The sequence below is a fragment of the Chelonia mydas genome, chromosome 3, assembly GCF_015237465.2.
Source record: "Chelonia mydas isolate rCheMyd1 chromosome 3, rCheMyd1.pri.v2, whole genome shotgun sequence".
Taxonomy (NCBI): domain Eukaryota; kingdom Metazoa; phylum Chordata; order Testudines; family Cheloniidae; genus Chelonia; species Chelonia mydas.
In genome coordinates, this window is record NC_057851.1 from 40,436,750 (window position 1) to 40,463,572 (window position 26,823).

General features: G+C 39.4%; 1 protein-coding gene across 1 annotated transcript in view; it reads right to left on the reverse strand.

The window, feature by feature from the left end:
• Positions 1–26,823, reverse strand: part of CSMD1 (CUB and Sushi multiple domains 1) — a 1,979,019-nt gene that overhangs the window by 106,051 nt on the left and 1,846,145 nt on the right. Inside the window, exons 51-53 of the mRNA XM_037894193.2 lie at positions 14,311–14,505; positions 8,292–8,465; positions 4,415–4,588 (exon numbers count right to left, since the gene is read on the reverse strand). Coding sequence (XP_037750121.1) covers positions 4,415–4,588; positions 8,292–8,465; positions 14,311–14,505 — 543 coding nt within the window. The remainder of the gene's footprint in view (positions 1–4,414; positions 4,589–8,291; positions 8,466–14,310; positions 14,506–26,823) is intronic.

Genomic DNA, 26,823 nt, shown 5'->3' on the forward strand with positions numbered 1-26,823 from the left:
AGGGTCTCCCTGATGCCGCAGAAGGGGCAGGTGTCAGGGGTGGGGGTGAACTGGGCCAAGTACACCCCTGTGATCATGGCTCTGTGAAGGAGCTGCCAGCTAATACCCCCAGGGGGACTGTGGGACTAAGGTGGAATTCAGGCTGGCCCATTGGGGCTCCTCATCCTTCACACATAGTAGGAGGTCCCGCCACTTTGTGGCAGGGCAGGACACGAGGGTGAGGAAATGAAAAGTGTGGATCATGAGCGTGTTCATCTGTACCCAGAGCAGAGTCTGAAAACAAACCGGTTGCGGTCCATGCAGCTGGCTCAGGGTACGCTGAGAGAGGGGCTGGAGGAGCTCACAGGGCCAGGGCCCGATGACGAGATCCAGAGGGCTAGGGGTGGGAGTGGGTGGGGCAAGACCCACTCAAGGAAGGCCTAAGGGGCAGGTGATAAGGCTGACCTCATCTCCAGGAGTATGCACGGGGTGGGGGAGGGAGGTGAGGGGTGGAGAACTGTATGCACCAGCCGAGCACCAGGGGATCCACCCAGGTCCTCTGGTCATAGTCTAGGAGTTATCTGATCCTGGTGGTACCTGCCAGGACCAACCTCTAGCACATCGAGGGATACTCTGAGACCTGTACACTGAGCTCAGGGTTGTGTAGCAGAGGCTACACGAGGAGATCTTACCCTTTGGCAGCCTCCACAAACCTGTTCACTGGGCCCAACTTCCAGGTCCAGAGGACGTCCTGGTAGAAGACCAGCAGGTCTTGCAAAAGACCCCTCGGATGGAGGTAAAAGAGCTGTCAGTTTTATCGGAGCCCTCAGAGGAAGTGGAAGAAGGTGTGTGCCAATGCACTCCACAGTAGACTACCTGCACTGTAAAGGAGTCTCTGCAGGACCTGGAAGCAGAGGACATGGACCTGACTGCAGAGGCAGAGCAGGCCCTATCCCCACTCTTCCAGGGGAAAGCTCAGAATCCCTGCAGAGACCCAGTGCTGTCCTGGCCAAAAGAAGTCCAGAGTAAACCTCTGAAAGTAGGCCAGGGAATCCAGGGCTGGGCTCAGGGTGTTGAGCTGGTGACAGAGCATGGACAGGGCCAACTGATTAAGCCCCAGCTCCGTCCCCCACAGAGAAAGGCACCGGAGCAGTCCCATCCGTGCTCAACCACCCTGTCCTCCAAATTGTGCCAGTTCTCTGGCAGAGAAGGATGAACAGATAGAGCAGCGGACCCACGCTCCACCGGATGTCCTGGAGCACTGGTGGTAGGGAGCTCGCCTGCCACTCATTCCCGACCATCAGGCCAGATCTCTTCACTCAGTTGACCCAGACAGAGGAGGCAACCAAGTAAACAGCTTGGCAGGCCTGAACCTGAAAGCCCGCAGAGTGTCCAGGAGATAACCATTGTCCACCCTGTTGACTGCCTGCTCCTGGTCCAGGGATAGGTGGGCAAATGACAGACCATTTCTACACCCAAGTTCGAGGATGTCCCAGACCAAATAAAGATCAAAGATGGTACAGCCTGGGACCAGTCAGGATGGATGACATTTGCCAGCACAGACCCCAGCTGCAGTGAGATCGCCTTCACTAGAACTTTGTAATCCGTGCTAAGGAACAAGATGGGGCACCAATTCTGAAGGTCACGAAGATCCCCTATCTTGGGTAGCAGAGCAAGCACAGCCCACTAGCACAACAGGAGGAGAACCCTGATCCCCAAGGACTCGGCCAAGATGATGGCGAGGTCCTGGCCAAAGGCATCCCAGAATGCACAGGAGAACTACATGGTCCTCCTGTTGATGCCCAGAGATTTATTGGTGGGCATTGGATGAAGGGTTTCCAAGAACTGAGCCAGAATGAGTGGCAGCTCCAGCTGGTCCAAGTTGCCTGTGCTGACCGTTGGGAGTCCATCCCGCAGGCATCAGTTGGATCCAGGGAGAAGAGGCTAGTGTAGAAGGTCCTCTCCCGCATCTCCACTGGATCTGTAAGGGGGATGTGGTCACCCACCAGGGGGCAGGTGATGTGCTTGTTAGCCCCCCTCCTTTTCTCCAGGGAGTAGAAGAAGTGGGAGCTGCGATCCATCTTCCAAAGGAGGTGGATGCAGGATTGAATGAAGGCACCCCAAGCCCAATATTCATCGAAGGCCTGGAGTTCCTCTGGCTTCTCTTAGCACACTCTGCAGATGGATGGATCCCCGGAGCTGGTGGCCAGATGCCTCTCCAGCTTCAAGATATGCCATTCCAGCTGCTCTATCACTGTATCTCTCTGCCAGCTGGCCCCCAGGAGTAATCATGGCAAAAAAGCTGGGCGTGGACCTTCCCACATCCCACCACTGCTGCTTTGAGAGAAACATGCGCGTCTGCCCTTGCCAGGCCAGCCAAACTTTCGGAAGGATGCCACAAAACCCACATCCTCCAGTAAGCTATTATCAAAATGCCAATAGGCTGGTCCCGGCCTCTCCAAGGTGAGAGAGGCTATCACGGCCACCAAATGGTGGTCCGAGAATGGGGCTGGCAGAGATGGAGGCAACATAAATAAATACACTCCAACCAGGAGCGGCACAACCAAGCATCCTCTACCTCATCAAGCTCGCAGCGTACAACCTCCATCTGCCCTTCTACCTTTTCCCCTCAGCTATGACTCCTTTCTGCTCCTTTTCCTCCATGCTGACTGGGTTCCATTGATTCAAATGGAGCATTGAGAACACAAGAGAGACAGGCTTTTTCTACTCTAATTTCTGGTGCCACTGGATGCTCTGGAACCTGGGAAGGGCAACTGCCGAAAAGTCTTGCTCCTCCCTGGGCTGAAACACAGGGAATGAGCAACATGGGGAAATAGCTAGCTGAGTGTGGTTGGCACAGTAATGTGTACTGGAGAATGCTCAGTGCAGATGGAATGTTCCCAGAATTTTGCTGTCCGCCCTATCAAACCTTTAATGAACATATGGAAACAATATTTTTCAGAAAATTGTAATTTGATCAAGTTTGGGGTTGATTTTCAGAGCAACAGAAAAGAAAAGAAAAGAAAAGAAAAGAAAAGAAAAGAAAAGAAAAGAAAAGAGCTGGAGCTAGGCCTCTGGCATGGAAAATTTCTGCCTGAGTGGTTAAAGTTTGCCAAAATTATAATCAACTGAAAACTGTGTTGTAATGGAATGTCTCAGGCAATCTTAATTATAGATAAGTGTTGCTGCAAGCTTCACCTATAATAGCAATTATATTAATAATATAGTAGGGAGAAGTCTCCTTCTCCTTCCCAGTTTTAGCCACAATCTTTAAAGAGATTTGACCCCTGCAGTCAGCTAATACACTGTAAAATAAATACACTACAAGATTCACTGGAGATACGTGGCAATTCTCCTTTGAAGAATGTACATAACTTAAGGACAATGACATTTTTGGCAGATTTTGCTAGCAGCTATGGCCTGGTGAAAATGTCCCATTTTACTCTTCAGAAGATATTATTTTTACAAATCAAAAATTAACTTTTTTTTAATCTAATGGTTCAGGAGTAGTGTACATCTCAGCAATAAAACAGAGATACTAAAATTAATTGAACATGCTATTGATAATCTCTGTGGCAACCACTTTGTAGTCTTATGGGAATGAAAATACTCCTATTTTTGTTATAAATGTATATCAAAAATTAAGACATAAATGAAAAGTCTATTAAAAAAAACTACCAAAAGTTAAAGAAAAATCTGAAATCTTATTAAATTGAAAACCCCAAAATAGGTCAATGAAAGAATAGCCAGAGAAATATTACCTGTTCTTGACATTAATCTAAAAATTATTTATGGTTCAAGAAAATATCAGAGAACCTATCATCAAAGGGGGCGGGGAGGATGAGAAAACTGAAGAATTTCAGTAATTAAGCGTGGGATTTTCAAAGTACCTAAGAGAGGTAGGAGCACAAGTCTCATTGAAAGTTAAGGGAAACGTAAATCTTTCTTTTAAAGGCTTTGTCTATACTACAGCCTATGTTGGCAAAACTTATGTCACTCAGGGGTGTGAATATTCCCTCAGAGTGATATAGTTACACCGACATAAGCGTTTGTGTGCACTGCGCTATGTCAGCAGAAGAGCTTCTCCCACTGACACAGCTTCTGCTGCTCCCAGAAGAGGGTTTTTATGCTGATGGGAGAACTCTCTCCTGTTGGCATACAGTGTCTTCACCAGATGAACTGCAGCAGAGCAGCTGTACCACTATGTATAGATATACCCTAAAAGATATGCCATAGTGCAAACAGAGTTTGTGGGCTTGATCAGAAATTGCTGGATGCAGTTCTATGCAGGAAATTAGACTGGATGATCATATGGTTCTCTTCTGGCCTTAATCTATTAAATAAATTCATGAGTCAGGCACTTTTGAAAATCCCACTCATAATTATTAACACAATTCAACAAAAAATAATTCAGTGAAAAATAAATGCTACTTACGGACACAAACGGGAGTTTGTCCAGACCACTTATGATCTTGCAGGCAAATCCTGACAGATGTACCGACAAGCCGAAAGCCAGGGTTACACTGATAGACCACAGTGTCACGGTAACTGAAGCCATCCCCACTAATGTGGCCATTTACAATTGGATCTGGAGAACCACAATGCCCAGCTAGAATAAAGGAACAAACCAATCAATAAAACATATGTATATATTAAAATCCTGTTAATATTGAAAAGATGCTGATAGGAAAAACTACTGCTTCGTTCACCTTTATGACAAGCTTGTTATTAGAACAAAATCCTGCAAGGTGCTGTGATATACACACTTCCCTTGACTACCAGTGAAGGCAACAGGAATTGCAGTGCTCAGTACTCTGGAGGATCAAGTGTTTAAGTTAAAATATTGTATTTATGTTTTGTATAACTTACACCCTCAGTTTTAAAAGAACTTTGTCAAAAGTCAGATGGAGTTTCTTTTGTGGCAAGCCAAGACCATATACTGATATACAGGGAAGTCAATTTTTGAAACTAAGTTACTCACAGTTCAGCACTTAAATTCTAAACTTACAAACCTAAACTTCTGATGGATAGAGATGATGAGCTCTGACAGCTCCCACTAAAATCAATGGGAGATGTCATTGTTCGGAAACATGCTGTGGATGATACTTTTTTAAAAAGGGCCCCTACTATTTTAGTAAGTGCAAGAGGTTAAGACCAACATTTTCAAGTGTGGACATTGACTTTAGGGTCTTCAGCATTTGAGTGCCTTACCTGAGACAGCTTGGGCCGGATTTTAAAAGGCACTGAGTAACTGGAGCTCCCATTAGTTTGTTGGCCTATGGATGATAAATAACTCTTGAGCCTAATTTTTCAGCTATCTCAAGATGGACACCCAAAACCACTGGCCATTTTCAAAAATTTGAATGTTTATGTGAGGTTATATTCAATATTGAGGTGCAATATACAATCACGGGAGGCTTAGTCATATTTCAACTTATTTTCTCTGGGCCTGATAGTCATTTACACTAAGGCCCCTTTATATTTTTCTGGCACTAAATTACATTTACACTCTTTTAGGTCCCTTATTCTGGCTCAGCAGCACAAACAGGCCATAGTGTAAATGAGAATTGGGCCTTCTATTTTATTTGTTTGAGTCACAGTCTTAAACATAGGTTTTTGGTGTACTTTTTGGCAAGACTGTAACCTGCTCCTATGTGTTCACACAGGAAAATAAGAGTATGCTGAGTATTGACACAAGAATATATGGACTATCTGAGAAGGGAATATGGACCATCTGAGAAGGTACTAGTGGGACAGAATTTCAGCTTGGTCGCATTCAGAAACTGAGACTGAATATGTACAAAGTGAGGCTGGAAGAGATGTGACAGACTGTAATGAATTCCCTTAGAACACAATTGGCAAAAGCTGACCTATTTGGCAGACTCCAAAGAAGCAATGGACACATTGCAGGAGCAGACTGAAAGAGGGCCCTGGCTTGTTTTGGCCTTGTTTTGAAATGGGATTAGCTTGATTTTTGGCTTATTGTGAAAGTTGGGGTGCTTATTTACCATGTAAAAGTTGGCAACTGTGGTGCTGAGCCGTGATCAAGCAAATCTCTTATGTACATGCTTAACCTAAAATAAAAAGTCAATGGGTTTACTCACATGCTAAGTCAAGCACAGGCTCAACTGCTTAGTCATATTGTACTACCATGGCCTCTTATGTAGAGGTAGTTCTTATGAATTGCATATAAAACCAGCGCTCTGCAGTCCAGATTGTCTTCATTGTGTTTCCAGGTAGAGATCAAGGTATTAGTTTTGACCTAGGTCTCTGAAGTTTGGGTCCTGGTTACCTTAGAGGCTGATTGTCTTCTCATATGATACTTTAGCAACTGAGAACACTTGAGATACCTGAGCCAAAGTCACACCAAAGTTTAAAGAGGTTGGGGTCGGGCAGGTTTTTTCAGTTTTGACTTGATCTTGCTTACTCAAGCACAAGTTTTTTTCAGCTTCAGAACATTCTGCGAAGGCTATCAGTTTACCCAAACTTTTGCTTGAGGGATTATTTTGAACAGATTTGGGTGAGTAGAAGGTGGCTAGAGTTCTTTAACTGAGAGTGTGCTCATATGCAGAGTTCAGTGTTGATCTATTTTTATAGAATTTGCGCTGAGTGATTTTATTTTTGGACCAAGTGTTTTATAAACTGGACAAAATAATTTAAAACTTAGTAAACAAAAATAAATAAATTACATTAAAAAAGACTAAAACTAAGTGTTACTTTTGTGACAAATTCAGAAAGCTAGGCAAATCACAGCCAACGAATGACTGGCATTCCGCAGAAGGAGAATGCCCAAAAAATTCAGAGCAATTTGGGCTAACATTTTACAGGGTTATGATTAATGTGTAAATAGATATGTTGCATCCTCTTTCCTCCCTTTATCCTAAACTCTATACTTACTTTGTGTATTTTGATGCATTTGTTACATTTAGAAAAAAAATAATACAAATTATAAATACAAAATAAATTAGGCAAGCATTATTATTAGCCCACTTGTTAATTTTACATAAAGAAGTCAGTTATCAATAAGCTATCTGCCTTAACATTTAATGCCACAGCTACTTTCAGTTTTCTTATAAAATAGTTTTAGTATTTAATCCCAGATGAAATAGGAATGTTTAATGTGCCTGACAATCATATCCTGGTGAGTTATTGTGTTCCAAGAAACATTATGATGTGACGTAGATAGCAAATCAATACAGAAGTCTTTCACCTCGATGATACCTATTGTATGTATTATGAATAATTTGGTTTGCTTCTTATACTGTTTACTTCAAAGATAAAACTAAGACACATATGGAGATAGATGCAGCATTTTGATATCCTAGGGAACACATTCAAGAAATAGAAATTTACATGTATATCACAGTTTATTGCAAATCATTAAACTTCTCTCTGTGGATAAACGGCCCTCACTCATTTTAACACCATATTGGAGTCTGCCAAAAAGGAACATAAAGACCCTTTACCTACAGATATACATAGTCAGTCAAACACAAAAGGAAATGAAGCACATCTGAATTTTCTTGAAAGATTTGCTTCAGCAACTCTGGAAAAAGTTTTGTCAGTTATTTGCACCATAAAACAATGCAGTTTTTGAGCTATTGATCAATTTAATACACACATAACAATTACTTTATCTTTTGTACCTTTTATGGTCTGCAAGAGAACATTAACAAGATTACTAAAAGTTGGTTTTAATACTGTCCATTTTGCACTGAATTTCTCATTTCTTTCTCTCCAACTTTCTTTTTTAACCAAAAAAATTACAAAAGGAGAGAGAGTGAAAGTAGGTTGTTTGTGAGAACATGTTTATTGTGCCATTACTTTCTTCTTGTTCTAAATATGGAAGAACAAAGTCTTTCTACTAAAGTCTTCATATGGGAAAAAAATACAAAATGGGGCAGGGGAATCCATATATTGAACTGCAATATAAAAATTAAAGAAGAATCCAACGCCATTATGAATGCCTTTTCATTTTGTTTATATCTCAAGTGAGAAGTTGTGATGGAATATAATTTATTGTGTCATGCCTGTCTTTATGAAACAGAAAATCGTCCTTTTATAAACAAAGGAGTATTTTGTTCCTTGAGATGGACACTCCCTAGGCTTTTGTTCTAAAATGTTAGCCATAATTAGATAAAAACAGCTAAATTCTAATAGAGTAAAAGAAAATAATACACAGCACAACACATTTTCCATATTAGGACAGCTTCATTTTCTACAGTATTTATTACACATTCACCTGACAGCATTGCATTTCCAGGATCTAGTAATGAGTTTGAGTTGTAAAGAAAGACTTTAGGTATATTTACCCAGACATCGGGTTTCGGTGCCACTCCAGAGTCCATTTGCTAAGCACTCTCTCACATGAGATCCAACTAGTGTGTACCCTGTGTTACAGGTGAAGATTGCAGTGGCTCCATACACCATTAAGGTTCCAATCTTATTACCGTTTGGTGGAGAAGGGAGGCCACCGCAGGAGACAACTAGGGGAAAAAACATAAAACAGAAACTGAAATATGAAATCATCTCTTCATAATCTCTTAGATACAAGAAATAACACAATTCCTTATAGCTTTTGTAAATCTATGTTTTTGCATAGGCTTAATATATATAAATTTAAGAATCTGATGTAGTATAGCCTCCAAATTAAGAGTTTAAAATTATGCCTTCATTGGCACAGGTGTGCCAGATTAGGGAAATGCTCAGGGATCCCTTCCCCCCTCTAGGGCACCAGTGCAGAGGATAGGCACAATCTACCTTATAGTCTGAAGCGCAAAAGGAATGTGAGGAACAATGCTAGTCATCCAAGATTTGGGCACGTCCGGGTAGATCATGGCAGTACTCCAGAACACTGCTGATTCCTATTGTACAGAATAGGAAGAATTGCCTCCCCCTGTACTTTCCCAGGTCTGTGGGTATTTTGCTTGTTAAAAGGCATGAAGTTTTTATATATTGAACTCAGCACAGATGATGAATTTTCTTAATATAGTATCTTCGGTGGATATTTACAATAAATGTTATATACTGTAAACTACCCGATTAAATGTGATAAATCTTTCAATCTGTCGACAACTGGTCAAACCTAGTTAAACTTGATCTGTTATCTTTCCTTGTTGCCATTAATATACAATTAATAAGATGGCAATTGAAGAAGTCCTTTGTTGGTTTAGCTAGTTCCATTTCTATTTTACTGACGGATAGCACAGACCTTTTCTACATTTTCTTTATTTTCAAAGGCACATGTTACTCAAAACCAAAATTTCAATGACAGGAAATTTCCTCTCTCAATTCTTAAGGTACTGTCTTCCTCTTCTATATGTAACTTGGTAATAATGGACAGCTATAGTTTAGGACCCATAATGGATTTCATTGTAGTCAGTCACACCAGTACATGCATTTAGGAAATAGATTACCAAAGCTCATTGTGTCCCAAATTTCTACTGAGGAACATCAGATGTTCCAGATTTAATGTAAAGATTCCTTTTGACTGCAATTCAAGTAATAACTGAATTAGTTTGTGGAGAAGCCCAATTTTGTAAGATGTCTGATTATAAAATATACAGGATAATGATGATATGTACATAGCACACTCATTTTAATTTAGTTCACTAAAATGTTATATAGTGGACTGTATTATGCATATATATGCAATACTTTACATTTGTCAAATGACCTCTGATTTTTCTAGCTGATTGAAATTGCATCAGCATGTTTGATGAGTTGTATCTTATTTTGTTAAAGAAGCCATCCTGCATAACCTTAAGGAGAAATGAAGTGAGACTAATACACCCAATTAAGCCTCTCCAGCCATAGACATCTCCAAACCTGACTTCTAGTGGGTCCTTCAGAAAAGTCACATTATATAAATGGATACTGAGATTTAAATGCTTTAATTACATCAACGATTATGTTTCAATTATCCTTCCTGCTGCTTCAAAAAACATAAGTGTACACAGCTAGAACAGAATCTATCTTTATTTATTTAATTTCAGAAACAGACTTCAAAGAGAAACTGCAGAGCTACAATTCATTTGAAAATTTAACATCATTAATGTGGGCTTGAATAGGGACTGGGAGTGGCTGGTTCACTACAAAAGCAACTTTGCCTCTCCTGGAATTAACACCTCCTCATCAATTGTTGGTAGTGGACTACATCCACCCTGATTGAATTGGCCCTGCGGACACTGGTTCTCCACTTGTGAGGTAACTCTCTTCTCTTCATGTGTCAGTATGTTTATGCCTGCATCTGTAATTTTCACTCCATGCATCTGAAGAAGTGGGTTTTTTTACCCACGAAAGCTTATGCCCAAATAAATCTGTTAGTCTTTAAGGTGTCACGGGACTCCTTGTTGTTTTTATATTTATACCATGTCTTCTGTATATGTGAGCGACAAAACACAGTAAACACTGTCTTCTGAGAACAATCTTCAGTATGCTTCCAGATCTTAATATTATATATACCATACAAAAGTACTACTGAACATATTTTAGCAGCTGATGTTTGCCCTCATTAAATTCTACAGGTGAAATAACATCTTTACCTTGCAAATAAATTAATAATAAATCTTTAATCAGGAGTGCATAAACATGTCCATTAGGATTTTGCATCTATTACTTATCTCTTTGTCAAATAGATCTTATCTGGAGCACTCTCTCTATTGTCTTCTCTAATTACCTTACTAGGGTTTTTATCACTGTGGCAGTTTGTGAAGAACTGGCCTTTTCAACAAATATTTCAGCAACTGGAAAATGGATTCCAGGATGACTACTTGTGATCCAGCTGCAAAATCAGTTTCTAATTAAAGAAGGTGAAAAACTAAGCTTTAGAGATTATGTAATAGTGGCTACACAAAAGATAAAGGGTGTAATTTCAGTTAATGAACTCAAAATGCTATTCTTTTTAACTACAAAAGAAAAATCAATATTCTCCTTATTTCATAGCAATTATGAAAGAGCTATCCTATTTTTCTACCCTTATTTATTCAAAATGAACTCTTTGGCAAATAAACCCAAAGAAAAAACAAACCACCACTGTGACATGTCATTCCATATCCTTTATGAAAATATGCTTATGATATGAATATGACATAACTGAGATATACATTAAGCAAGATGGCTTATGTGAGATATCATTGGAAAGGTTATGATCTACTGAATGTGATTATCCTATTTGTATGCATGTATAATTTCTGTATCTGAAATTACGAATATTGACTATGTATCTGTATTTCAACAATGCTACTTTGCGTGACGTCCACTGCCAACACATCAGGTACAACAATGGAAAAGTCAGACAGGGTGGATGGCCCATCAACAAGGACAGTGGACGGTAAAAGAGCTTAGTCTTTCTGTGAACATGTGGGTCAGCCTGTGAAGAATGGCTACAAGGGCCCTACAGAGTACAGTATCTTGTCACCTGATACTAAAACATTACCTGAGACCAGGTGGTCAGTTCTCCCCTGCTATCCCACCCAAGATAAATGCTGGAAACAACTAAGAATGAACAGGGGGAAAAAACTGGGCCCAGGCTGGAAGGGCATCTGGCCCGTGAAGAAGATTATTAGAACCACATTTAGGGTGAGAACTCACATGTAACCAGTTTCTTTAGTGTATTAAGGTTCGTTTGTGTGCTCTATTTTATTTTCTTACTAATCTGCCTTGTTCTGTCTGCTACCCCTTAACTACTTAAAATACACCTGTTATAGTTAATACATTTACTTTTGGTTTATAATACAACCCAGTTTACGTGATTTCTAACTGCAGGGGTGGGGGGACAAGAAATTCACAGTGACGGAAGAGGCAAATATAATGTATCTTTGGGTCTGTACTCCAAGTGAGGTGGACATCTGAGTGCTGGAGTAAGTGATCTGCAGCTGGGTGTGGCCCTGCCTGAGTGTGCGTTAGAGAAGGTTTTAAGAGTCTGGCTCAGCAAGGCCGGTTAAAGGGGGCTCATGCTGGCAGAACAGGTAGACTCAGTGGTATCTCAGCACATCAGGTGACTTCCCAAGGGGTCCGACCCGCCACAGTACCACCATTCATAGAAAGTCCAAAAATCACACTGTTGCCCTGCCCTAGTGGCTACTACACTTGCTTTTCTAGCCTATTTCACAATATATGTATGCAATTTTATTTTGTTTTTTAGACAATGATATTGTTTTATTCAGTAGGGGCTCCTGCTTCTGCTGACACTTCCTTTACTCCATCCCTTCCCTTTGCAAGCATGGGACACTGCTTCCCACCTGTCCCTGTCTATGCACGCTGCATGTGATGAAGGTCTGGAACAACACAGTTCTCAGTGTCTGGTGAGTGCAGTTTGATTGGTTGCTGACCCTGGGTGGGAGGGGCTATAAATAGGGCTAACTGCCTACGAAGCTCTATTCCATCTTCCTTTTCTTTCTATGACTGGAGAGGTGTTTACCAGGCCACTTCACCATGAATGGTCCAGTGAAATATGTATTAACTACCTATGCTAAATAATCTGTTCCATCCTGTATTTAGCTGTGATACTCTGAGTAAGTTTCCCAGATCTAAAGAAGAGCTCTGTGTAAGCTTGAAAGCTTGTTTCTCTCACCAACAGAAGTTTATCCAATAAAAAGATATTACCTCATCCACTTTGTCTCTCTAATATCCTGGGGCTGACACGGCTACAACAACACGGCATACAAGGCATTATTGACATTTCTGTAGGCTCTAGCAGGGCTGTATAGGTTAGAGTTGCTCTGTTCATTTATTTCTGAGAAATCGGTCATTGAGAAATAGATCTTCTGCTCCAAGAATTATTTTACATAGGGGTTCCACAGGGATTCCCATTTGTTCAATTTGCATATGAGGGGAGATTAGCTCATTCTAAAAAAGTCTTCCTTGGATTAATATACTTTTCAGAATAAAGTACAAAACTGATTCTGAAAGATAGTGTGGTCTGCAGGTGGAGTACAGGATTGAAGGCAGACATACTACCTCTCCTTCTGACCTCAGCACAGGGAACAGGATGGTGTGAAGCTGATGGGGTGTAGCAGGGCTCTCTTCTGCCGAACGTTGACTGGTATATGGGTCCCAGAGAGACCCATAGGCTGCTCTAAAATATGTAGGTTTTGGAGTCAGGACTAGCACAATCCACAGAAACAGGGAACTGTAATTAGATCCCGGATATATACACATCCTTCCCTGCTTCCCCCCAACCCCCACCACACAAAGCAGAACTTGAATGTGGGGGAGTCTCCCCCTATGTAAAAGGGATATTAATACATACATACTTTGCAGAATTGCTGTGAGAATAAGTTAATTAGCATTATACAAAAGCTGAACATTCAAATTGCTACATAATTACTTAGTATAAATGTCATGTACTACAGAATTACTAGTTTGAAAAATGCTTAATATTTCCTTCACCCTTCTTTTACTTTGTCTATACTTATTCTCCTGTCCATTCCCTGAGATAGATAACTAACAGATTCTTCTCTCCTCCCTCTGTGTTTCTTCACAGTGCACAGGAAACTCTTGCTATATGCTTCCCCATCTTCTTAAGCAGCCTCCTTGCTTCTGCCAGGTTTCTGACTCCTAACCCTCATGGTAATTGAATATCACAGCTTTCCCATACTCAACCACTCTCTGTGACTTTGCCTTTGTATTCTTCTTCATCCATGCCCCGCCTCTGTGTACAGCTCTTCTCTATCTGATTATTGTAACCTACATATTATATCTGCACTTGCTTGTGTAGATTATCATTAGCAGTAAAGCTTTTTGTGGTATGTATGAAAGGTATTATATAAAAATGTGTTGTAATGAACGTATGAAATGGACTCAAATAGTGCAATCCTCATACTTTATTCAAGAGCATAAAGCAAAATCATGTACACATATTCCCTTTCAGAAATTATTTAAGGAACAACAATATCCTCAACTAGTCTATAAACCGTATATGCAATGTTTACCCAGATCAGAACTCCCAGATGAACTCATGAGTCAAACATGGGTCATCATCCACTTAAAGGAGCAACTATATAGCTACTATGACAATATATCTTTGACTTTCATTAAAAAATGTTGCACCTTGCTTTGAGAGTGTAGATCTACAAACAAATTACATCTCAATTCTAAAACACTTAACAGTGTAAGCAAATGGGTTATTCAATAAATTCTCAGTCTGCACAAGTTGATTTCAACCAGTGGTAGTCAATCAGATTTATTTGCTTTCAAGTTATCAGCAGAATGTTAGGGAAACAAAATAGTCTCATCTTATTACAGAAATGAAGTAAATAAAAAAAACCACTAAAAATACAAATATACTATCAGAAAACATGATATTTGGTAAACAAGAATGCTCCTTACCCTTACAACTTGGCCTTTCATCACCTCCACTCCATGTTCCATTAGATCTGCACTGTATGAGTCTTTGACCCCCTAAATAATAGCCAGGACTACAGCTCAGCATGACTTGAGCTCCATACTCATTCAATGACCCAGCTATCAGCCTCCAGATGACATGCTCTGAGAGCAGAGTCTCAATGCTGAGGCAAGTTGCAGCTGTGAAGAAAGGATACTTGTATATTAGCACTTTCCTCCACATTACTTCACAAAAAAATGACTCATGGTCTTACCGAGAGGAGGCTTTCCATGTGAAATGAAGCACGCTGTGAACATTTTTAAAATACAAGTTCCAGCAAAGAGCAACAGACATTGCACAATACAAAGGGATTTTAGTAGTTTGTAGTACATTGCAATTTAGTTACAATAGAACAATTATATAGTTATATACAGTTACATTTTCTAAGATAAAGACGATTTATTTAAATTTAATTAACAGAAGGATCAAATTATAGACTTCAGTGAGTATATAAGGAATAGCAGACAATGATGAAGTACTTAATAGTCAATGGGGAATCTTCTCAGGATATAGCATTTTGTTATCTAATGCAAAAGACAGTCCAGTTCTATCAACAATGTCTGATAAATGTAACATTTAAAAAATGTCTCATTTCATTGCACATAAAATTTATTGGGCTCTAACTGGATTCTTTCAGGTGCATCCTATAAACACACTGTAGTGAACAGTATTAAATATTCAGTCCTAATTACTGGGAAATTAATGTACTGTAAGTACACCATAGCAATTATTACATTACAAATTGGAGCAGTTGCCATTAAAAAAAAAAAATCAACATTTGACACATCACAGTGATTTCAGTACTGCAGCTTCTCGTATTCCAAGTTTGGGAAGATAGTGGACTTAGTGTAAGTAACGGAGAACATCAGTGTTACATTTTTCATGATACTCGTGCAAGTTATAACTGAATGTTGTGGGAACTGTCATAAGAACCATGAAATTTATAGTGTAGTTGGAGATAAAGTCAACAGCAGGCTTGAGAAATTATTTATTAAAGTTCAAAGATAAAGTTCACAGAATATTTATTTGGCTGGTATGAACATTATTCAAAAAACATGTCCTAAATATAAAAGTTGATTACTTTTTAATCTGATTTCATTTTATTAAAATATTTGTGGATATTTACAGATCTTAAAGAAAAGAAAAGAAACACTCATAAATTCAATATCCTAGATTCTGAGTTTCAAAATTACATTACTATAGAATAATAAGGGTTCAGAACTTACTAGTGAGTGCCCTTGTCACACTGTGACTATAGGAAAAGCCAATAGCCACCAACATTTGTGAAAAGAAACATTTATCCTTCTTAGCCCCCACACCATCTATATATATATATATATATATATATATATATATATATATATATATATATATGAAATACAGCTAAGAAAACAATGCAGAATACAAAAATCTTGCCTTTGAATCTGGCCATAGAAATTAAGATACATGCCAAAGGTCCTGTTTTAGCAATCATCATATCTGATCATCTACAAAATCCACTTGGACATTGCATTACTATTAATAGTTCATATAAAGGCCATAAGGATCTGAAACAAATACGTAAGAAATCAAAAATTGTGCTAAAAAATTAAAAGGTAATTAAACACAAAAGGGGCTGATTCTTGTTTAAACTAAGGCCACTTTACTCCACTCTGACAGTGTTAATGAGCCATAAAGTGGATATAAACTACATTTACACCCACTTTGAGGCTACTTTCCTTTGCCAGGGGGGTAAAAAGTAGCCTTAATGCAAATGGGAATTTAGCCCTGAAGTGTTTGGTGCATAGAAACAGTTAGAGAAAAGAAGAGGATTAGTGAAATTCTTGGATTGTGATTAAAAAATAATGCATTTTTAAAATGTAAATTTCCTCTGGTTTGTACTTATTGTTAACTGTTTAGAATATTTTAGTAAATCGTGATTACAAGTATGTCTTTTCCAGGACTTCATGCACCCATGGTATAGGTTCAATCATTACATAATACAGAACTGACACTGCTGGAGGCATATATGGGAAAGATGCAATAGTCTCTGAGCTGCGAAAATTACCCAAAGCGTGTGTGATTGGCAAATATGAGGCTATACTTCCAACCAGGGATGACATGTATATATACACACACTGGATCTTTTTCAGTTTAATCCAAATGTGGTTACCAAATTGTACAATAAAGTTGAAGCATCCATATTTTGAGATAAGTTTATAGTTCCCCGTCCCCATTACAGTATTTCACATTTTTTGGAAGCAGTTGCTCAGTTTAGGTGATCACTTCCTACTTGTTAATACCATTTTAGCTGCTAGTAATTTGTTTGTTTGTTTAAACAGCAGCTCAAGATGTTTCCAGATACAAAAATCAGATGCTGAGAAAAAGTGGTTATTTGTTTACTAGTAATTGATAAATAAATTATTAAATGACCAAAATGTTTAACTTTTCAATATAAAATCATGTAGGTCTATCATATGATATACATTATTTTAAATAAATATTCAGTAACTTTCTAGATCTACCATAAGGTTAATTTTCATCACTGCCTCTTTCAAGTAACGGTTTTAGAGAGAAATATGGTTCTTTCAAAGATGAAAGGGAGCCTCTTATTTAGCTTAATCTTCACCAGTAAAGAGATTCAAGCTCAACCACAGGGGATATTTTAAACCATTTTAGAGATAAGAGGTTCACCTATTTCAACCTTATGTAAATGAGCTCCCAAAATAATTACTCTTAATCTGACAGATTTTAGTAGGAAACTTTGTTGACAGTTCAGATATACAAAGATCACCTCCATTCTAACAGCAAACACTTGTCTACATCACTTTTACATTTTGCCACAGTACAAAGCAATTTCCACTTGAAATCAAATATGTTATTGCCAGAGTACAGGATATGCTCTCTCTAGTTCATGGCTATATGTAAGTGTAACTGACTCTAAAATGCTGCTTGAGGTATTATAGTTTTTAATTCTACAGTGAATTATTCTGATTCATTAATTTCCACTTCATTCAGGAGATAAAAAGTAAACTAACAGTTGCTTTATTTAGCTCACCCAGGTTTTCTAGTGCCATAATTAATTAGATTCCTCAGTCTTCCCTTTGTGAATTACAGAGACTACAGACATTTGTCATTTACACAGATGAAACTATTTGCATCAGAGATTATTTCAACTTCATCCAGATGTAAAGAAGCAACTGTCTTCTTTCAACATTGATTTGTTTTTACGAAGTAATGTGTGAGTAAGCACTGCTTGTTATTAAGTCTAGTTCAGTAAATAGTAAATTACGTATCTAAAAGTAAGATTAGGTGTCATTTCAGCAAAATGATTTCATCTACATATACTAATATCCATGTATACACACAAATGCAGGGAATTCATTTTGAACTATAACCGCCATTAAAAAGCACCGAGAAATGGAGCTACTGTAGCATTATAAAATATGTTTGTCTCTAAATACTCAGCCTTCCACAAAAGGGGATACTGATGAAAAAAGTAGTAGTATACCAAACTGAGCTTCAAAACGAACATATTTCTGGAATCTTTGAAAAGGACATTAATCATGTTGTTTTAGCTGTATTAGGCCCCAGTCCTTCCAAGATTTATTTACTGTATGTGCTTAATTTTATATACTGTTAGTAGTTTCACTGAAGTTAATGGGACGACTCACAATGCATAAGTTAGGCATGCTCACAAGTTTGGAAGGACTGGGGACTTTATTTGTTTTCAGCTTTCTGGTCTTCAGTTAGGTTTTTAAAATAAGATATTTACAAACCTGTATTTTAATAAGGTTATTGATTTAATCTCCTCTTTAGGAAGCACTAGAAATAGTGTAAACTAGTTTGTCTAAATAGCTTAATTTGCATATTTTCCCTGTAAAGCAATTTTGCCATCTTTAAGGCCTTATATCAAATCCACTTTTAAGTTATTTAACTTTGCCATAGTTTACTTAAACTGTTTACTCATATTGTGTGCCACGCATTTTCAGCACAGGCTCCAGGGGCATTCCTGATGCCTTCAATCCCAGATGTACCGTCATCATTTCCACTAGTTGCAACAGGGTTCCTATTGTCAGCTGTGAAGACCCCTAAATATTTTGTTTTTCAAAGAAGCCACATTTGACCATTGGGAATCAAAGTCTATAAGGAACAAAGGCTCAAGAGTCACACCCATCAAAATGCACTCTCCAATGCATCTCATTTTGGATTGTTAAAGTTTTGACTCATGTCTGGAGTGGTGGGAGTTTGGAGAATATAATCTCTTCTGATCCTGCTGCAGAGGGAAAGCACAGTTCCCCTCCTTCCCATCTGCTTTGATAAAGCACAACTCCTGAACACCCTTCTGCAAAGCGTTTGTAATTATAAAAAGCCCTTGATAATTTCTTGTTCCTGTCTCTCGTCCTATTCAACAATCACAATCTGGCCTTTTGAGATCTTCATGGCAGACTGATTTTTCCTCTTCAGTTGATTGATGGCTGTCAGCCCTTGCTTGCCTTGACATAAGTGACAAGAGCACTCCAAGTTCTCTGCCAGTGTCTCCTTACACATGGTGTTCTAAGCAGTAACCTATATGCCTGTATGCTTTTTTATTACTTTTTCAAGAAATAATTTTGATAAATGCACTGAGTGTGTAATGAGAAAAATCACTAGTTATAAAAGCTTGATATTATTATTATTACGTGCAAGTGTAATGGCATGAGATACTTGGCTGCTATCCCTGTAACTAGTTTTCTCTGATTAAAAGAAATGGAAAGTGCAGCTTACCATGCATTGTCCTTGATTAACAAAATGCCAATACAATGACGATGCATCATCTAACTACATTAACAGTTTTTAGTCATTTATAATACAATAGATGCTTTATTTTAGATCTTATTTGTACCTCAGGACAGCAATTCATTCAATTAAATTACTGTTTAGAAAGATAATGAAAAATAGAAATGATGTTTCTTCCAGAATAAATTGCTACAGATGTATCACATGAGAACAGTAGCCACCACTGTCTAAACCATCATATAACTTAGAATTCTAGAACTATCAAGCATGTTTCAAAAAGATATCTGTAGTATGTAGATTTGTGTAAAGTTATCAGTTTGGCCCAAACTGCTACTTAAAATGTTTGAAATTAGGAAATGAGCATGCAGATTTCGAGGAGTTGTTCTTAAATATTAAAGAACAAGAACAAAGAAACCATGAAAAAGAATAAAACAATAAAACAATAAAATTATCTACAAGGTCTATTGTTTTCAATTAACCTTTAAAATTCTGGTATATTACTAAAAAGGTTATATTTCCAGATCCATCGCTCCTTGTTTCTGGGAAACAACCAGGAAAGGAAAAACAAATAGGGACTGGGTTTAACATTTTATTTTAATGGAGTAATACACTTGATTGTATTTATATTTATCTAGATAGATAGATACATAATCAACACTCACATATACTTTTTATAATATAACATGCATGAGATAAATATAAAAGGCCATAGCTTTCTGATGATATATTGTATAAAGCAATGGTACTTAACCTTGGAGAGCTAGTAAGACACTTTTCAATCTACTGTAGTTCCAGAGAGCTAGCAAATAAGTGTACTGTGACATCCTGACATTGCACAATGATGTCTGAGTTGTGACCCAGAAGTTGCAACAACTCAGCAGTTTTAGTTTATTGACATCTTCTCAAGAGAAACATCACAGTGAAATATCATAAAATGTTATGTTGATTATTTTGTGGCACAATGTCTCTTTATGACACAATATTTTAGGTCAGATCCTTGAGTGTGGTCCAAAAGTAGAGTGCAAGTTGGGGATGGTGCACAAAGCGTAAAGCTGTCTTTGCACTCCCCTGATCCTGGTGCTACTGTGTGTGTAGCTGTTCTCTCTGCACCTTGTTAAAGCAGCCGCAGGGCAGCCTGCTTCCATGGAAGAAAAAGGCAACATTTCTATTCATTTCACTGTAGAGAATATTTGGAATTTTGTGCAGTAAGCAGCCAGCAAAGTACTAAACTATGATAACTGTGCTATTTATCATTTTCATAAGATTTTAAAATTACACTCTGCAGTTTTCTAGGGAGTTAAGAATCCCATCTTAAAAACTTCTTGGACCAGATCCTTTCCTTGTCTCATGCCCCTTTGTGTTGCTTTAACAATACAAAGATGATGGAGAACTGCCTGTATAAAAGGGCAGATGGGGATTGCCTTGAGGTGGGTACAGCTGGCTGTATGCCATTACACATTCCCTAACAAGCATAGAGACTACTCCTGGGCAGGCCATAGCTGGAAGGAATCACTGCCAGAATGTACTGTGAGCTGGAAACCCTTAGCCAGTGGAGACTGTTCTAGCTTGCAAAATTTACGGAAGCCCTCAGAGCATTATGGCTTATGAGGGAATTTAGTAGCAGCCTGAAGTAGTGTGTTCTAAATTATGCTGGGAACTGAAGAAGAGCATGAGTTCTGTCCCAACCACAGCTTAGCTGGACCTGGCATGTGCCCCTTTTCCTGAAATATAATTAAATAATATCTGCAAGTGACAAAGTATTAATGGGAATATCATTTGAAGTTTGGATTGTAAAAATATAATTGGAGAAATTCATCCCCATCTATCAACATGATATCTCATATGAGAAATATGATGCCCTGGTGAAATGCTGAAGATATATATTCCACTTTCCTAAAAGATTAAAGAAAATAAGTTTATATTTGAATGCAAATCACTTCTCTCATTCTTTAGTCTTTTAGGGGGGAAATGGCATACATATTCCCAGTCATTATAATAATACAATAGTGTGTACTTTCAATAAATGGTAGGAATAAAATAGTTAGTTTTCAGAATGGAGAGAGGTAAATAGTAGTGTCCCCCAAGGGTCTGTATTGGGCCCAGTCCTATTTAACATATTCAGAAATGATCTAGGGAAAGGGGTAAACAGTGAGGAGGCAAAATTTGAAGATGATACAAAACTACTCAAGATAGTTAAGTCCCAGGCAGACTGTGAAGAGCTACAAAAGGATTTATCAAAACTGGGTGACTGGGCAACAAAATGGTAGATGAAATTCAGTGTTGATAAATAAAAAGTAATGCACATTGGAAAACAATCTCAACTATGCATATAAAATGATGGGGTCTAAATTAGCTGTTACTACTCACGAAAGAGATCTTGGAGTCATTGTGGATAGAGCAACGATAACAAAGCATAAAGGGCTCATCCTGTGAAGTGATGAGCATAACCTTTCAGGGCTTATATATCATCAACTCCTATTGAATTTAAGGGGTGCATATTTGTCTATTAAGGAAGACACAATCTATATGAATATGAAATCTAGATACATTATAGAAGATCTACTGTGCATACGAAGAATACAATGTTTTTATAACACCTAGCTATAGAAATGTCCATTCTTCAGGATATGCCATTTTATGATTTACTGGGGAAAGATGAAGAGATGTGAAAATAACATGAAGTGAACTTTCAGTGGTCATTAGAAAAATTTTCAGTCAGATTGTAAAACTATTTCCTTGGCAGAAATCTGCACATCAGTATTATTGTACACCAACTTTTAATCTAATTGATATCCATGTTCAAAATTTGAATAGCCTGTAATTGGACGCCTTGGGGCAATTTCTTCAAACTTGGAAATGTCTGGTTTGCCGTAAAACGAAACAAAATAAATATAAATAAATCAATCCAGACATATGTATTAAGGACTCCCAAAATGTCATCACAATGTGTCTTTCATCAATATAAATGTTCATATCAGCATTTTTTTCTTTTGTGCTGAAAAATAAATTAAACTGTCAAGCCTACATAATTATCGTTTCCTCTCTTTACAGTCTCAATAACTGAGGCTTCAGCAAATAATAAAAACTAACATTTTCAAAGGTATTTGAACGTTTACTGAGAGAGTGCCTTAAGAAGAGAAAACCTGGGGAGCCTGTATCAATGGAAAAATAATCTGAGTTGGCAGAAAGAACAAGGAGTAATGGTCTTAAATTTCAGTGGGGGAGGTTTAGGGTGGATATGAGGAAAAACTTTTTCACTAGGAGGGTGGTGAAGCACTGGAATGGGTTACCTAGGGAGGGAGTAGAATCTCCTTTCTTAAAGGTTTTTAAGGTCAGGCTTGACAAAGCCCTGGCTGGGATGATTTAGTTGGGGATTAGGTCCTGCTTTGAGCAAGACCTCCTGAGGTCCCTTCCAACCCTAATATTCTATGATTTTCTGAAAGGAGTCAGAGGTTATACATTTTTTATGCTGAATTATTTAATAATCCACAGAGATAGGAGGCCATAACAGGAGAAAGTGGCTAGCCCAGTGGTTATGGTGGCAGCCTACAATTCAGAAGATCTGGGTTCAAGTCTGTGTTGCATGAAAGACTTCCTCCTTGGTGTGATTTAAGATAAGTTATGTGGTTCCTCTGTGCCTCAGTTACTCATCTGTTGAAATGAGGATTGTAGTACTTCCTTATCTCACAGAGGGGTTGTGAGGCTAAATATATTAAAGATTGGAGGCATTTTGAGAAACTACAAAAAATACTAATCAAAGTTTTCCCTTAGTCATTAGCAATCGTTTTTACTAATCAGTTATAAATAAAACATAATACAAATACCATATTTGCTAATATTTCAATATAGCAGTAGGGAGAGATTGTTTCATTCAATGTAACTGAGTGAGATTTGGGGGGCACGGATCAGTGTATATGTAGCGCTCCCTGTCACTACCCGAACTGGGCTGGGCTGGGGAAGCTAATGATCCAACAAGCTGACCAAATTTGATGATGAATCCTGGTCACATGCCACCTGAGGCACACTGCTCATGTGCTAAGGTGGGGGAGTAGCACTGTATGTAAGGGAGCAGTATGACTGCTCAGAGCTCCGGTACGAAACTGTGGAAAAACCTGAGTGTCTCTGGATTAAGTTTAGAAGTGTGTGCAACAAGAGTGATGTAGTGGTGGGAGTCTGCTATAGACCACCGGACCAGGGGGATGAGGTGGATGAGGCTTTCTTCCGGCAACTCACGGAAGCTACTAGATCGCATGCCCTGATTCTCATGGGTGACTTTAATTTTCCTGATATCTGCTGGGAGAGCAATACAGCGGTGCATAGACAATCCAGGAAGTTTTTGGAAAGCGTAGGGGACAATTTCCTGGTGCAAGTGCTAGGGGAGCCAACTAGGGGGGGCGCTTTTCTTGACCTGCTGCTCACAAACCAGGTAGAATTAGTGGGGGAAGCAAAAGTGGATGGGAATCTGGGAGGCAGTGACCATGAGTTGGTTGAGTTCAGGATCCTGACGCAGGGAAGGAAGGTAAGCAGCAGGATACGGACCCTGGACTTCAGGAAAGCAGACTTCGACTCCCTCAGGGAACAGATGGCCAGGATCCCCTGGGGGACTAACATGAAGGGGAAGGGAGTCCAGGAGAGCTGGCTGTATTTCAAGGAATCCCTGTTGAGGTTACAGGGACAAACCATCCCGATGAGTCGAAAGAATAGTAAATATGGCAGGCGACCAGCTTGGCTTAATGGTGAAATCCTAGCGGATCTTAAACATAAAAAAGAAGCTTACAAGAAGTGGAAGGTTGGACATATGACCAGGGAAGAGTATAAAAATATTGCTCGGGCATGTAGGAAAGATATCAGGAGGGCCAAATCGCACCTGGAGCTGCAGCTAGCAAGAGATGTCAAGAGTAACAAGAAGGGTTTCTTCAGGTATGTTGGCAACAAGAAGAAAGCCAAGGAAAGTGTGGGCCCCTTACTGAATGAGGGAGGCAACCTAGTGACAGAGGATGTGGAAAAAGCTAATGTACTCAATGCTTTTTTTGCCTCTGTTTTCACTAACAAGGTCAGCTCCCAGACTGCTGCGCTGGGCATCACAAAATGGGGAAGAGATGGCCAGCCCTCTGTAGAGATAGAGGTGGTTAGGGACTACTTAGAAAAGCTGGACGTGCACAAGTCCATGGGGCCGGACGAATTGCATCCGAGAGTGCTGAAGGAATTGGCGGCTGTGATTGCAGAGCCCTTGGCCATTATCTTTGAAAACTCGTGGCGAACGGGGGAAGTCCCGGATGACTGGAAAAAGGCTAATGTAGTGCCCATCTTTAAAAAAGGGAAGAAGGAGGATCCTGGGAACTACAGGCCAGTCAGCCTCACCTCAGTCCCTGGAAAAATCATGGAGCAGGTCCTCAAAGAATCAATCCTGAAGCACTTAGAGGAGAGGAAAGTGATCAGGAACAGTCAGCATGGATTCACCAAGGGAAGGTCATGCCTGACTAATCTAATCGCCTTTTATGATGAGATTACTGGTTCTGTGGATGAAGGGAAAGCAGTGGATGTATTGTTTCTTGACTTTAGCAAAGCTTTTGACACGGTCTCCCACAGCATTCTTGTCAGCAAGTTAAGGAAGTATGGGCTGGATGAATGCACTATAAGGTGGGTAGAAAGCTGGCTAGATTGTCGGGCTCAACGGGTAGTGATCAATGGCTCCATGTCTAGTTGGCAGCCGGTGTCAAGTGGAGTGCCCCAGGGGTCGGTCCTGGGGCCGGTTTTGTTCAATATCTTCATAAATGATCTGGAGGATGGTGTGGATTGCACTCTCAGCAAATTTGCGGATGATACTAAACTGGGAGGAGTGGTAGATACGCTGGAGAGGAGGGATAGGATACAGAAGGACCTAGACAAATTGGAGGATTGGGCCAAAAGAAATCTGATGAGGTTCAATAAGGATAAGTGCAGGGTCCTGCACTTAGGACGGAAGAACCCAATGCACCGCTACAGACTAGGGACCGAATGGCTAGGCAGCAGTTCTGCGGAAAAGGACCTAGGGGTGACAGTGGACGAGAAGCTGGATATGAGTCAGCAGTGTGCCCTTGTTGCCAAGAAGGCCAATGGCATTTTGGGATGTATAAGTAGGGGCATAGCGAGCAGATCGAGGGACGTGATCGTTCCCCTCTATTCGACACTGGTGAGGCCTCATCTGGAGTACTGTGTCCAGTTTTGGGCCCCACACTACAAGAAGGATGTGGATAAATTGGAGAGAGTCCAGCGAAGGGCAACAAAAATGATTAGGGGTCTAGAGCACATGACTTATGAGGAGAGGCTGAGGGAGCTGGGATTGTTTAGTCTGCAGAAGAGAAGAATGAGGGGGGATTTGATAGCTGCTTTCAACTACCTGAAAGGGGGTTCCAAAGAGGATGGCTCTAGACTGTTCTCAATGGTAGCAGATGACAGAACGAGGAGTAATGGTCTCAAGTTGCAATGGGGGAGGTTTAGATTGGATATTAGGAAAAACTTTTTCACTAAGAGGGTGGTGAAACACTGGAATGCGTTACCTAGGGAGGTGGTAGAATCTCCTTCCTTACAGGTTTTTAAGGTCAGGCTTGACAAAGCCCTGGCTGGGATGATTTAACTGGGACTTGGTCCTGCTTTGAGCAGGGGGTTGGACTAGATGACCTTCTGGGGTCCCTTCCAACCCTGATATTCTATGATTCTATGATTCTATGAAGAAGTGAGATTTCATTTAATATTTTTCTTTGTAGCTTGTCAGAGCAAGAATCGGGATTTGTATTTCCATGGTGGCAGACAATTAAAAACTGAGTTGACAAAAGCTAATATAAAGAGTAAAAGGTTTCCCAAAGTTGTGGGTTTGTTTGTTTTTCCTTTTTTCAGTCTGAGGGCTCGTTTACATGGAGACACTCACAGGAAAGTTAATCCACATTAACGAAAGGTGTGAATTTAAAGTGTAGTAATTAAATTGCATTAAAACCCTGTAGAGACACTCCCTTTCAGAATTAAAGTAACTTTATTTTGGGTGAATTAAGGTAAACAGAGCAGGACTTGGAGGAGGAGAACACAGAAAAGGAAATCTCCCTGAACAACTTCAACAGGCAGAGTACAGCCATAAAGGGAAACCAGTCCAATTCCCAGCCCCATGCACAGTGAAAGAACACCACAGATGTGCTTAGCATTTTACATGTAAAATGAAAGAGTGTGTCTCTGCCCCACTGCATATAAAATCAAAGACTGTAAACTGGCAATCAGACCCATGTGACCAGATCCTTGTACTTGTGTGGAATCCAAATAATATCAATGGGATGCAGGTATCAGGGACAGCCTATATGGTGTTCAAATGTCATGAACAAAATTATGTAGAACTGGAAGTGTCTGTCTGCATGAATCCATCCGCAGGATTCGGACCTAAGTAACTTGATCTATCCAAAATATAATGAGTTCTCCTCACCTGGTGTTCGAGATCATAATTATATTATGTACAGTAACTCGTACAAGTTAGTTATTGGCATTCAGTTCTTTTTTCTTCTAAAAACAATAGATATCTGTTAGTTATCCCTTCATATAACTAAAGCCAGTATCTCAATACCAGTGACCCTTGCTTGTTTCATTATGTAACCAGCATGAATCAGTCTTTCAATGATCCACAACTATTTTAAGTAAATAATTACAATGAAAGAAATCAGTCTCGAACATCTGCCTCA